The sequence below is a fragment of the Aotus nancymaae genome, unplaced genomic scaffold, assembly GCF_030222135.1.
Source record: "Aotus nancymaae isolate 86718 unplaced genomic scaffold, 86718_ANA_hifiasm-v0.15.2.pri h1tg000062l, whole genome shotgun sequence".
Classification (NCBI taxonomy): Eukaryota; Metazoa; Chordata; class Mammalia; order Primates; family Aotidae; genus Aotus; species Aotus nancymaae.
This window is the reverse complement of record NW_026988476.1, coordinates 34,942,681-34,957,802: the sequence shown is the minus strand read 5'-3', so window position 1 is coordinate 34,957,802 and position 15,122 is coordinate 34,942,681. Positions and strand designations below refer to the sequence as shown.

Genomic DNA, 15,122 nt, shown 5'->3' with positions numbered 1-15,122 from the left:
ATTTTATTTATTGTTCTTTACATGCCTATAAGCCTCCTTTATTCAGGGTCTGTACATGAAGGCCTGAATGGACTAACTCTGTTCCCAGAGCCCACATTTTTTTTTTTTTTAAGTAAAACAGCCTTTTAAAAAAAAGTTTAGCCGGGCGCGGTGGCTCAAGCCTGTAATCCCAGCACTTTGGGAGGCCGAGGCGGGTGGATCACGAGGTCGAGAGATCGAGACCATCCTGGTCAACATTGTGAAACCCCGTCTCTATTAATACAAAAAAATTAGCTGGGCACGGTGGCACGTGCCTGTAATCCCAGCTACTCAGGAGGCTGAGGCAGGAGAATTGCCTGAACCCAGGAGGCGGAGGTTGCGGTGAGCCGAGATCGCGCCATTGCACTCCAGCCTGGGTAACAAGAGCGAGACTCCGTCTCAAAAAAAAAAAAAAAAAAAAAAGTTTAAAATCTGACCTAATATATTCTATTAGTTGGAAATTTTCATTTTTTATAAGTTATACATGCAGGGATCTTTTTGAAGCACTTTCTACCAAACTACTAGTAGCTATTATTTTTGTTCTCAAAGAATAGTGAAAAACTTTTTTTTTCTTGAGATGGGAGTCTTGCTCTGTTGTCCAGGCTGGAGTGCAGTGGCACGATCTCAGCTCACTGCAACCTCCACCTCCTGGGTTCAAGCAATTCTCCTGCCTCAGCCTCCCAAGTAGCTGTGATTACAAGAACACCACCTCACCCAGCTAATTTTTGTATTTTCAGTAGAGACAGGTTTCACCATGTTGGCCAGGCTGGTCTCGAGCTCCTGACCTCAAGTGATCTGCCCGCCTCAGCTGCCCAAAGTGTTGGGATTATAGGTGTGAGCCACTGTGCCCAGTCTCTCACTTTTTTTTTTTTTTTGAAACAGGGTCTCACTCTGTCACCCAGGCTGGAGTGCAGTGGCACAAACTCTGACTCCTGGTTCAAGTGATTCTCATGCCTCAGCCTTCTAAGTAGTGGCTGGGATTACAGGTGTGCACCACCACATCTGGCTAATTTTTGTATTTTTTGTAGAGAAAGGGTTTTGCCATGTTGGCCAAGCTGGTCTCAAACTCCCGGCCTCAAGTGATCTGCCCACCTTGGCCTCCCAAAGTGCTGGGATTACAGGCATGAGCCACCATGCCTGGCCTTTCTATCACCTTTCTAAAAGAGATTTCATGAATGGACCCATAATTTTGTAACACAATAGATGGAAAACATTAAGAGAAATGACAGGTGAGAAGGGCAAAAGAGTAGAAGGTTTGAAATAGTGTACATGAAGGGGAATATACAGTGCTATGCACAGAAGGATGTTTGATAAATGACATCAGGTAATTCAGAGACCTTTTTTTATTAAATGTGTAAAAAGTAGTTATTTGACAAGCTCAAAATCAGACAAATGTATGAAGGTATAATTGGTGTAATTATAAACTGTATCACCCAAAAACTCAATGAGGACACAATCTATATTACATTCAATATTTGCATATTTACATGATACTGCAAAGTAAATACAAAATGAGCTCCCATCACTTTAGTTCAGAACACAGGTGATACAATTTCAAAACAAAGGCAGTTTTTCCAACAAAAAACAGAAGTCTCCCAAGTACCAATTCACTATTTTGTGGAAAAATACAGCAAGACTAATTATAAGAGTTGCATTCCAGTTTAGTCAGTAAGATATGTTGTTTGTTTGTTTTGTGTTTAGAAAAAGGGTCTCACTCTGTCATCTGGGCTGGAGTGCAGTGGTGCAATCAGAGCTCACTGCAGCCTTGAACTCCTGGGCTCAAAGAATCCTCCCACCTCAGCCTCCCAAAGCACTGGGATTACAGGTGTGAGCCATCACAGTCTAGTAAGATACGTTTTTGTTACTGAAATACAGCTAAAGTTTTGGATTTTAATCACCAAAATAACAGTAGTTCTGGTTTACAATTGATCTTAAAATAGAGGATACTAATATATATTCATTTTGTCATTTCTTTAACTCTCCAAAACTTAAATAATATAATTCTGAAAGTATTTGTGCCTTGTCATTTGTTCAGTAAGTATAATTTGTTTTTATACAGGTCACAAAAGTTCAAGTAACTAAACAAAATTCTTTATGAATTGCCTGTCTGCTGGGGTTCAGACTTAAGTCTGACTATATCAAAAGCAGCAGCTCAGAATTTATTTCAAAAAATTAATCCACAGAGTTACTGGGTAGCTTTTAAAGTATTTCACTGCTTATAATACAACTCACTAGAGAGTCTATACTAGTGACTCCTGACATCAAAATTATCTGGGGAGCTTTTTAAAAAATACATGGAATCCACAATCATAACTACACTAAGAATCAAGAACGTCTGTATTTTTTTAACGTTCCCAGGTGATAATGCTATGCAGCCTAGTGTGGGATACCCCAACCTACCATGAAGCCTATAGTTCTCACTGTTCAGGTGCAGTGGAATCACTTTTTGTTTTGTTTAAAAACAAAAAGTAAAGCAAAACAAAGAAAACAGATGTGCTTCAGTAGATTGAGAGCAGTGTGCAGGAACCAGCATTTTAAATCACCACTGCAGTTGGTCCAAAATGACCCAGAAATACTGTAACACCTTTGTCAGATATCGTATCATAACAAGTACATTCAGCAATTTAGGTGACATTGTCTGCAAGCCCTAATGAATCCTGCCCTAGGCAGTTTTAGCAAGTGTTTGAGGGCAACACTCAGCCTTTTCAAACAAAATATATTTATATTCTCAAATATTAGGTCAAAGTCAACTGAATTGTGAGACCATCATTCATTAAAGGAGGCAAACACTCTTTCCAAAAATTTATACCTTTAAACAAACCAGATCTTAGCCCTCAACTTAAACCTAATGCTTTCTCTATCATTAGCCTGGTATGTGATCAGAGGTAGTGATTCCAGCTTACCAAAAATGTATTGTGGATTATAAAACACAAACATTCATACATCTTTACAGGCTCTGTACAGTCCCTATGTAATAGAGATTGGAGACCAGGTGGATATTAAATAATACTGTAAAACAGTAAATAATACACTCTTGATTTTAAACAATGAAAACTCCTAAGATTTCCCTCACATAGTAAGTTTCTACATATCCGGAAAAAAATTCTAGAAAACACTAAAGGTATCATGCTGCCTCTTTTGTGAAGCTATTTTCTAAGTTTTCATCATCCCTGTAATTATCTATAAAGTGGGTAGTTGGTGTACATCACTCCACTTCAAAATAATTTTTTTTTTTTTTTTTTTTGAGACAGAGTCTCACTCTATCGCCAGGCTGGAGTGCAGTGGCTTGATCTTGGCTCACTGCAACCTCCACCTCCCAGGTTCAAGTGATTCTCTGGTTTCAGCCTCCCAAGTAGCTGGGATTACAGGCATGTGCCACAACGCCCAGCTAATTTTTGTATTTTTAGTAGAGACGGGGTTCCCCATGTTGGCCAGGCTGGTCTCAATCTCCTGACCTCGTGATCCACCCGCCTTGGCCTCCCAAAGTGCTGGGATTACAGCTGCGAGTCACAGCGCCTGCCCTCACTTCAAGAATTTTTTACAAGCACAGAAACTATCCAGTGTATGATAACTGTTACTATAATACTACACTATTATAAATATACAAGCTCTTTTGAGTGTGACAGCTCCACCACCTCCACCAAACTTTAGGAATAGATGTAATCTACTTTGAACCCAAAAGCTACAGAAGCAGTGACAATGATGCTAAGAAGCAGAGAGAGTACATGGTTAGTAGAATCTATCTGGCATCTTGCTCACCTGAACTGTACTTAAAGTGCTGTTATTTCCTGTGCATGTACTTTGCCATTATGTTCTTCACAAAGGCTTATGTCTTTCCCATAAGCCACCATGCCTGGTCCACAAACCAAACTATTTTAATGTTCAACAGAAAGAAAGGTAGCAACAAGTTCCTTATTTTTGTTAATTCCTTGTTTCTTATAATAAAGAGTATCACTTCCTCTCACCAAAAAGCTATCGAGCTTCTGATGAAATTCAACTGTTCAAAAGGCTCACCTCTTTTCCAGAGGTAGATGTGATTAAACAATTGGCATTTCTTCTTAACTAAGCAATGAAAAGGCAATTACTAAAAATCAGCATTGTATTGCCATAAAGGCAAGTGACTTCATAAAGTAAGAACCGGAGAGTTTTAAATCTATATTCATTAAGAACCTAAAAAACTCATACTGATTTTTAACCACTTAAGAGTTTTGACTCACAATAATCAAACCATTTTCCAGTTTATAAGTGATTCAAGATAGAAATAATACATTTTAAATTAAACACAATTTGAAAAACTGACATAAAAATATCGAAAACCAAAAGGCATGGAGACACAGTAATGCTGGAATAAGAATTTCAACATATGACATAATGGCATAAGGCACTACCTCAGCTTCAGTCTACACTTACGTCATCTTAACCCAAATATGGGATAGGAGAGTTAAACACACACACACAACTTTTCACGTCCTTTTGGCTGGTCTGGCAGTTAACTGCTTTTCTCTTTCAAACTCCTTTTCTCGTTGCTGCTCCCTTTCCAACTCTTCTTTTTGCCTCTTCTGCTGCAGTTTAAGTGCTCTTTTCTGTGTTAAAAAAATTTTTTTAAACCAAGAGAGCAATCAGGGGTTACAAGTATGGCCTAATTTGAAAATAATAGTGCTCTGCTTTGAGGTAATTCATTCACAGTAATAAATTTCATCTTGGACATTTAAATTTGGGATAATTTAAGGTCCCTTTGATTGAAAAATATTTGTTGCTCTAAGCTCTTATTAAATGAAAACTGCAGTACACATCCAGAGAATCTAAGCCTATCAGCCCAGCTATTAGTAATGATAAAAAAAAATGACAGTTCGAAATCCTTTAAAATCCTGCTAATGAGGATCTAAGCCTATCCAGTGTATGATAATACTGTAAGACAGTAAATAATATACTCTTGATTTTAAACAATGAAACCTCCTAAGATTTCCCTCATGTAGTAAGTTTCTACATATCCGGAAAAAAATTCTAGAAAACACTAAAGGTATCATGCTGCCTCTTTTGTGAAGCTATTTTCTAAGTTTTCATCATCCCTGTAATTATCTATAAAGTGGGTAGTTGGTGTACATCATTCCACTTCAAAATATGTTTTTTGTTCAAATTAAATGACATAGTTAAAAAAAAATGACATATTTTAGGCTGCACGCAGTGGCTCATGTTTATAATCCCAGCACTTAGGGAGGTCGAGGTCAGAGGGCTGCTTGAGCTCAGGAGTTTAAGACCAGCCTCGGCAACACAGCAAGATCCTGTCTCTAATATTTCTTTAAAAATGACATTTTTAAAAAGAAAACAATGTACCATGAATTAATTATGCTATTGTATGTGAGGGTATGAAAGTCAAAAAATGAATACTGGCCGGGCATGGTGGCTCACGCCTGTGATCCCAGCACTTTGAGAGGCCTAGGCAGGCAGATCACAAGATCAGGAGTTTGAGACCAACCTGGCCAACATGGTGAAACCCCGTTTCTACTAAAAATACAAAAATTAGCTGGAGGTGATGGCGGGCGCCTGTAATCCCAGCTATTTGGGAGGCTGAGGTAGGAGAATCACTTCAACCCAGGAGGCAGAGGTTGCAGTGAGCCAAGATTGCATAACTACACTCCAGCCTAGGCAGCAAGAGCAAAACTCGGTCTCAAAAAAAAATAAAAATAAAAATAAACCTCTACTTTTGTAAAGAATGTGAAAGAATTTTCAACTCACTTTTAACTTTGATGTTTTTTCATGAAGCATCAGCATTTCTTTTCTTATATTCACCAACTTGGCATGATAGTGTTTAGCCTCAGCAAACTTAACATGGAAAAATAAATGAAAAGTTAAGTTAAAATAGACTAAAATATCAAAATGAATAAATAAGACAATATATAAATGACAGTTCATGCTTTCTAAATTGGTCAAAATATTTACAGCCTTATCTCCACATTTTAATTCCAAAATAAAGATTTTCTTATATCATTAGCAGGATTTTAAAGACATTTGATTTAGTTTAGATTGACAAAGTGTTACTAACCATAAAATAAACATTTATATTAAGATGCGTATAGACAATATTTTGCTTTAAAAACATGTAATTCTAAAATTTCAGGTAAGACTATCTAATAATGCTATCAGTTTCATTTAAGAAAAGTAAAACATTCTCTCTGCCCTTACAAGGGAGAGACTGAGCCAGAGTACATGAAACAGTTTAAGCGAAGAGTCTGCTCATAAGGAAAATTCAAGCTGTAGTCACAGAGCCCTGGACAGAGAAGATGGTGGACAAGTTTAATCCTATTCCCTGGGCCCATTTAGTCAGTAAGCAGAATGATCTCTGTGAGGACACTTTCCTTCTTGAGGAGTCATAAGTACAGACTTTACAACTCAGCCAACCAGCATAATCTACAATTAAGTCTTAGGAGAAGATGGGAAGATGATGCAAGCCTAGAGATGTCAGAGAGAAGGAGAAAAGCACACTATTTTCAGACAAGGTTACAGAGAGAGAAGAAAAGAATGAAAAGTCAGTAGAGAGATTCACAGTCTCAATGCAGCTGCAAGTAGTCATTGTCTTATTAGCTCAGAAGTTACAGTCCCTTTTTATGTACCCTGGGCCTTCCAGTTTTCAGTTCCTGGGACTTTCAGTTTTCAGTTCGTAGATGATAATCAAAACTACTCTTGACTCAGAGGGAAAAAAAAAAAAAGGAAAACTCCATCCTGCTCCTTCAGACTAAAGCAACACTATTATATCTGCTTGGTTAATTCATTCAACATACATTCATTCAACAAATATTCCTTCTGTTGCAACAGGATCTCAGTAGGGAACATGAAATAGATCAGCGTAGCTAGCCTTGTCCACCTCCCTCACAAGAAACCAGAACTACCGGGCAAACAACTCCGTATTTACTTCCACGGGCCTCTGTCTAATGCCAGAGAATATGAACTTTGTTTTTGATTGTTATAAATGGAAAACATTAGTAAACCATCTTTGTCAAAGCAAAGTCCACTTTTTTAGGTATGCACAAATGGCTATGGTCATGTAACCCTGCTTTTTTTCTTTTTTTTAATACAAATGGGGTCTTGCTGTGTTGGCCAGGTTGGTCTTAAACTCCTGGCCTCCCAAAGTGCTGGGATTACAGGCATAAGCCACCATGCCCAGCCTACAAACCAAACTATTTTTAATGTTCAATAGAAAAGAAAGGTAACAACAAGTTCCTTATTTTTGTTAATTCCTTGTTTCTCACAATAAAGAGTATCACTTCCTCTCATCAAAAAGCTATAGAGCTTCTGATGAAATTCAACTGTTCAGCTATTTATATTGAAAGATATAAGTGATCATTCTCAAAGTGTCTACCTCAGCCTATGGCATAAATTTATTATAGCATTATGAATATGCCATAATTAAATAAAATGGTAATTTAAGAAACCATGTAATTGGTCAAGAGAAATACACTTTCCTTAAAGAAAAAAAAAAGGTAGCTCAAAGGTTCTTTACTTTCACTTCCTTTTTTTTGTTTGTTTTGTTTTTCTTGAGACAGGGTCTCCCTCTATCACCCAGGCTGGAATACAGTGGCACGATCACAGCTCAATGTGGCCTCAACTTCCTGGGCTCAAGTGATCCTTCCACCTAAGATCCTGGAATAGCTGCAACCATAGGCATGTGCCACAACACCCAGTTATTTTTTTAAATTATTTTTTGTAGAGATGGGGTCTCACTATGTTGCCCAGGCTGGTCTTGAACTACTGGGCTCAAGCAATCCTCCTGCCTCAGCTTCCCAAAGCACTGGGATTACAGGCATGAGCCACTGTGCCTGGTCTCAGTTCTCTCTTCTAAGTCTTCAATTCTGAGCAGATCTATTCCAAATGCACAAGTAAGTTCAATTTCCTACTACAAATTCAACATTTGAAAGATAACAATTCAACAAAATAGACGTTCAATCAAGGTTTCTTGTTAAAAAGACAAATTCTAAACTTAAAATCTAGCTATTGCTAAGACAAAAGGTCATTAAGTTACATCAACTACATCATACTTACCAGAGCATTAATATCCAACATAGAATGACATTCTTTAAATTTGGAAATCTCTTGTTCCAGTGTGTCTAACAACACAACTTGGTTCTGTCTGAAACAAAAACACACAGCCAAGATAAACTCTACATATTTAAAATTGGTCCATTAAAAGGAATCACATTCATCTTGGTTAATGTAACAGTTAGAAATTAAGTAGGAAATGTATAAACTCTCCAAGGTTATTTAATTTAGAATAATACTTTTCAAAATAATATTCTAAAGCCACATTCTGATAACTAAATGTCTTTTATTCTTCCTTCAATTTCTAATAACTCAAAATAATCCAATCATTTAAAAGTATTTTATTACTTATTTTTAACAACTCTCTATATTATTCCAAAAAAGAAACTTTTTATAGTATTTTGCCCAAGAAATCCAATGTTTTATACAGCTTAAAATTGCAACATTCCCATAAAGGAAATGAGGAACAATGGCTTTTCAGATTACAGTAGAGAAAAATGCAGTATCAAAGGATAGTAAGTCAAAAGGGATAATTAAGCAGCAAGATGAAAAAAGCATAGGACTAGAAATCATAGTTTTCCCTGGCCAACAGCCAGTTATATGATCTTAGAAATTCAGTTTATTTCTCTGGCCTACATCTCCTCATTTACAAAGTGAGAAGGTCAGACCGGATAATTTCTAATGTTTCTCATTATAATTCTGATTCAAAACCCACTAAGGAATAGAAGTCAACTTCCTTGATATTTCTTTCCACACCAATCAGTGTTAGGATCATAGGTATAAGTGACATTAAAAGGGTCACCCACATTTGCTTACAAAACTGTGATTTGCTTACAAAACTGTGGTATCTAGAGAATAATGATAAAAAAAGAAATAGCAATGAAGAGATTGAGGGCAATTACAACATGTCTACCATCTAGCACTGAGTCTGGCATACCCTACAGGTCATAAATTTGTCTCTTGGTCAGGCATGGTGGTTCATGCCTATAGTCCCAGTACTTTGGGAGACCAAGGAAGGAAGATTGCTTGAAGCCAGGAATTCAAGACCAGCATGGACAACAAAGCGAGACCCCATCTCTATAAAAACTAAAAAAAAAAAAAAATTAGCTGGGTATGGTGGCACACACCAGTGTCCAAACTACTTGGGAGCCTGAGGCAGAAGGACTGCTTGAGTTAGAGGATGCAATGAATTATAGTGACAACACTGCACTACAGCCTGTGTGACAGAGGAGACCCCCATCTCTACAAATAAAAATAAACAAAAAAATTTGTCCGTTTAGCTTGGACTAGAAATCACAGAAAGTGAAATACAGAATGGATGAGATGAAAACCCACCAAGTCAACCATCTGAGATAAGCAGGACAGCAAAAATAGGTGTTAGAACTAGAAAACAATAGAAAGGGGGGAAAAAATCAATGAAACAAAAAGGTCTCACTATGTTGCCCAGGCTGTTCTTGAACTGCTGGGGTCAAGCAATCCTCCTGCCTCAGCTTCCCAAAGCACTGGGATTACAGGCATGAGCCTCTATGTGAGGTCTCAGTTCCCTTTTCTAAGTCTTCAGTTATGAGCAGATCTATTCCAAATGCTCAAATAAGTTCAAATTCCTCCTACAAATTCAACATTTGAAAGATAACAATTCAACACAACAGAAGTTCAATCGAGGTTTCTTGTTAAAAAAAAAATTCAAAAGATCAATAAAGTTGATAAACCTCTAGTCAGACCACCCAAGAAAAAAGAGAAAAGACCCAAAGTACTAATATTATTCATGAAAGAGCAATAATCACCACTGATCCCATGACATTAAAAGGATAATAAATGAATACTTTCAACAACTCAGTGCTCACAAATTTGGTAACATGGATGGAATGGACTAATTCTCTGAAAGATACAAACTACCAAAACTTATACAAGGAGAAATACAAAGTCTATGTGGGCCTATATTAATTAGACAAATTGAATCAGTAAGTAATAATCTTCCAAAAAAGACAGTACCAAGACCAAATGGCTTCAATGGAATTTTTTTTTTTTTTTTTTTGAGACAGAGTCTCACCCAGGCACCAGGCTGGAGTGCACTGGCGCGACCTCAGCTCACTGTAACCTCAGTCTCCCGAGTTCAAGCAATTCTCCTGCCTCAGTCTCCCGAGTAGCTAGGACTACAGGCAAACGCCACCACACCCAGCTAATTTTTGTATTTTTAGTAGAGACGGGGTTTCGCCATGTTGGCCAGGATGGTCTCAATCTCTTGACCTCGTGATCCGCCTGCCTCGGCCTCCCAAAGTGCTGGGATTACAGGCATGAGCCACCAAGCCCGGCCTTCAATGGTAATTTTTTAAGGAAAAAACAATACCAACTCCCCACAGTCTCTTCCAGAAAATACATCAGTCCCACTTTATCTGCAGTTTTGCTTTCTTCAGTTTGAGGTATCTCCAGTCAACTGCAGCTGTACTATATCATCTCACATCATCACAAGAAGAAGGGTGAAAACAGCACAATAAGATATTTTGAGAGACAGACCACATTCACTTAACTTTCATTACAGTACTTTGTAACTGTTCTATTTTATTAGTAGTTATTGTTGTTAATTTCTTACTATGCCTAACTTATAAATTAAACTTTACCATAGTATGTAAGTATAGGAAAAAACATAGCATATACAGGTTAACATCCATAATCTGAAAATCCAAAATGTTTCAAAACCTGAAACATTTGGACAATGACCACTTGACCTCATGTGATGAGTCACAGTCAAAACTTTGTTTCATGCATAAAATTATTTAAAATACTGTATTAAAAAATTACCTTCAGGCTGAGTGTATAAGATATATACGAAACAAATTTCATGTTTAAATTTGGGTTCCATCCTCAAGATATTTAATTATGTATATGCAAATATTCCAAAATCTGAAAAAATCCAAAATCGGAAACACTCTGGTCCCAAGTATTTTGAATAAGGGATATTCAACCAGTATAGGGTTCGGTACTATTTGCTGTCTCAGGTATCCACTAGGGGTCTTGGAACTTATATTCCTTTAGATAAACGGCAACTACTGCAGAAGCAAAAGGTGCACTTCCCAACTCATTCTATGAGGCTAGCGTTACCCTAAAACCAAACCAGATAGAGACATTAAAATAAAGAAAATCTACAGACCAGTATCTCTCATGAACATCAATAAAAAACTCCTCAACAAAGTATTAGCAAATTGAATCCAACAATGTATAATAAGAGTTACACACTGCAACCAAGTGGGATTTCTTCCAAATATGCAAAGCTGGTTCAATATTCAAAAATTCAATCAATGCAATCTACCATCAACAGGCTAAAGAATAAAAATTATATGATAGGCTGGGCGTGGTGGTTCACGCCTGTAATCCAAGCACTTTGGAGGCCAAGGCGGGAAGATCACCTGAGGTCAGGAGTTCAAGACCAGTCTGACCAACATGGTGAAACCCCGTCTTTAAAAAAAAAAAAAATTATATGGTCATATAAATTGATGCAGAAAAAGCATTTGACCAAATCCAGCATCTATTCATGACTAAAAACAATCAACAAACTAAGAAGAGAGAGGATCTTCCTCAACTTAATAAGGATTACCTTAAAAAACCTATAGCTAACATTTAGGGTGAGAAACGATATAATTTTCTCCTGAGATTAGAACAAGGCATGTCCCCTCACACAACTCCTATTCAACATCATACTTTAAGTTCCAGCTAATACAGTAAGACAAGAAAAAACAATAAAAGGTATACAAATTGAGAAGAAAAAATAATACTGTCTTTGTTCCCAGGTGATTTTCTATGTGGAAATTCCCAAAGATTCAATAAGAAACCTCCTGAAACTAATATGCAAGTATAGTAAAATTTCAGAAACAAGGTTAATATACAGAATTCAGTTGCTTTCCTATGTACCAGCAATAAATTTGAAATTTAAAAAACAATACCATTTATAGTAGCTCATCATTCCCAGTGAAATACTATGGTACAAATATAACAAAGTATGTACAGGATCTATATACAAAAATTATAAAACTCTAATGAAAAATATCAAAGAAAATCTAAATAATAGGGAGACATTCCAAGTACACAGATTAAAAGACTCAACTGTTGTTGTCGTTGTTCAGTTAGGGTCTCAGTCTGTCACCCAGGCTGGACTGCAGTGGTGTGATCATAGTTCACTGCAGCCTCGAACTCCTGGTTCAAGGGATCCTCTGCCTCAGCCTCCCAAGTAGCTATGACCAGGTGCACACCATGCCAGGCTGATATTTTTAAATTTTTTGTATAGACAGGGTCTCATTACATTCCCCAGGCTGGTCTCCAACTCATGGCCTCAAAAGATCCTTCTGCCCCAGCCTCTCTAAGTGCTTGGATTACCAGTGTCAACCACTGTGCCCAGCCCTTCAATATTTTTTAAGATGTAAATTCTTCCCAACTCAATCTAAAGATTGAATGAAATCCCAATCAAAATTCCAGCAAGTTATTGTATAGATAACAACAGTTTTAAAGTTCATACAAAAAAGGCAAAGACATAGAAGAGCCGACACAATACTGAAGAACAAAATTGGAAGACTCACAGTACCCAATTTCAAGACTTACTATAAAGCTACAGAAATCTGGCCAGACACAGTGCCTCACTCCTGTAATCCCAGCACTTTGGGAGCCTGAGACAGGTGATCACCTGAGGTAGGTGATCGCCTGAGGTCAGGTGTTCAAGATCAGCCTGGCCAACAGAGTGAAACCCTATCTCTACTAAAAACACAAAAATTAGCCGGGCATGGTGGTACGCACCTGTAATCCCAGCTACTTGGGAGGCTGGGGTGCAAGAATCACTTGAACCCAGGAGATGGAGGCTGCAGTGAGCTGAGGTCATGCCACTGCATTCCAGCCTGGGCAACAGAGTTACACTTTGTCTCAAAACAACAACAACAACCAAAATAAGCTACAGAAATCAAGACAGCATGGTACTGGCAAAAGAACAGACATATGGATCAATGGAACAGAACAGAAAACCCTTAAATAAACCTACACAAAAACAATCAACTTCTCTTTGACAAAGGTGCAAAGGCAATGCAGTGGAGAAAGGATAGTCTTTTCAACAAATGATGGCTGGGTACAGTGGCTTATGCCTGTAATCCCAGCACTTTTGGAGGCTAAGGCAGGAGGATCACTAGAGCCCAGGTATTCAAGACCAGCCAGGGCAACATGGTGAAACTCCATTTCTACAAAAAAAAATATAAAAATTGGCCAGCCATGGTTCCAGCTACTTGGGAGGCTGAGGTGGGAGCATCACTTGAGTCCAGGAAATCAAGGCTGCAGTGAGCTCAGACTGCCACTGCACTCCAGCCTAGGCAACAGAGTGAGACCGTCTCAAACAACAGCAACAAATGGCACTGAAGCAACTGGATATCCATGTGCAAAGAAATGAATCTATTAATAGACACAGACTTTACAGCCTCCATAAAAATTAACTCAAAATAGGCCAGGCGCAGTGGCTCACACCTATAATCCCAGCACTTTGGGAGGCCGAGGCGGGTGGATCATGAGGTCAAGAGATCGAGACCATCCTGGTCAACATAGTGAAACCCCGTCTCTATTTAAAAAAAAAAAAAAATTAACTCAAAATAAACCATAGGTCTAAATGTAAAATGCAAAACTAGAACTTCTAGAAGAAAACACAGGGGCCGGGCGCGGTGGCTCACGCCTATAATCCCAGCACTTTGGGAGGCCGAGGCAGGTGGATCATGAGGTCAAGAGATCGAGACCATCCTGGTCAATATGGTGAAACCCCGTCTCTACTAAAAATACAAAAATTAGCTGGGCGTGGTGGCGCAGCCTGTAGTCCCAGCTACTTGGGAGGCTGAGGTAGGAGAATTGCTTGAACCCAGGAGGCGGAGGTTGCGGTGAGCCAAGATCGTGCCATTGCACTCCAGCCTGGGTAACAAGAGTGAAACTCCATCTCAAAAAAAAAAAAAGAAAACACAGGAGAAAATCTAAGTGACCTTGGTTTGGTGATGAGTTTTTAGATACAATATCAAAAGCAGAATTTATGAAAGAAAAAACTGATTTATTAAAAGTTAATAAATTTATTAAAATTAAAAACTCCTGCTCTGCAAAAGACACTGTAAAGAGAGTAGTAAGACAAACCACAGTCTTGGAGAAAATATTTACAAAAAATATAAAGGACTCATATCAAAAATATACAAAGAACTCTTAAAACTCAACAACAAGAAAAACAATCCAATTTTAAAATGAGCAAAAGATCTGAACAGACACCTGTTATCTAACAAAGAATTTGTCTGATCTTTGTCCCAGGTTTCTGGCACAGAGCTTCTAAAATCCTTGGAATTTTCCAAGTGACAGAAGTGTCTTTGTTATCCGTGAGCTCCTTGGACCACACCTGAGTTTACACTAATAAAGTGACTCGTGGTGGGCCCCTAGAGCTTCAAGATGGGAGGCTAATGAAAAATAACAAAGAACATCTAAATAGTAGAGACATTCCAAGTACACAGATTAAAAGACTGAATTTTTGTTGTTGAGATAGGGTCTCACTCTGTCACCCAGGCTAGGGCGCAGCAGCATGACCATAGTTCACTGTGGCTTCAAACGCCACACTGCTGAACACACTGATGTGCTGGCAGTAGGGGTTGGAGGTGGAAGGTGACACATCCTAATCTTACTGGGAGAAGAAACAGAACTTTTGTGTTCAGGAACCTCCCAGGCATTACCCTGTGTGACTCTTCATTTGGCTAGCCCTGATGTGTACTCTTTATAATAAAACTGTAATTTTAATTACAGTTTTTCCTGATCCATAAGTCTGGCCACTCTCAAAGAAGGTTCCAGAGAATTCGGCCAGGCACAGTGGTGCATGCCTATAATCCTAGCACTTTGGGAGGCCAAGGTGGGTGGATCACCTGACGTCAGGATGGCCAATATGGTGAAATCCCGTCTCTATTAAAAATGCAAAAATGAGCTGGGCGTGGCGGTGGGCAACTGTAATCCCAGCTACTTGGGAGGCTGAGGCAAGAGAATTACTTAAACTCAGGAGACGGAGGTTGCAGAGAGCTGAGACCATGCCA

At 38.4% G+C, this 15,122-nt stretch overlaps 1 protein-coding gene across 3 annotated transcripts in view; it reads right to left on the bottom strand.

Annotated features, from left to right (window-relative positions):
* Positions 1–1,346: 1,346 nt before the first annotated feature.
* The window catches only part of BLOC1S6 (biogenesis of lysosomal organelles complex 1 subunit 6), a 78,960-nt gene continuing 65,184 nt past the window's right edge, over positions 1,347–15,122 (bottom strand). For all 3 annotated transcript variants that reach the window (XM_064366016.1, XM_064366015.1, XM_064366014.1), the window contains exons 3-5: positions 8,056–8,143; positions 5,755–5,841; positions 1,347–4,601 (exon numbers count right to left, since the gene is read on the bottom strand). In XM_064366016.1, the coding sequence (XP_064222086.1) occupies positions 4,482–4,601; positions 5,755–5,841; positions 8,056–8,143 (295 nt within the window). In that variant the 3' untranslated portion in view covers positions 1,347–4,481. The remainder of the gene's footprint in view (positions 4,602–5,754; positions 5,842–8,055; positions 8,144–15,122) is intronic.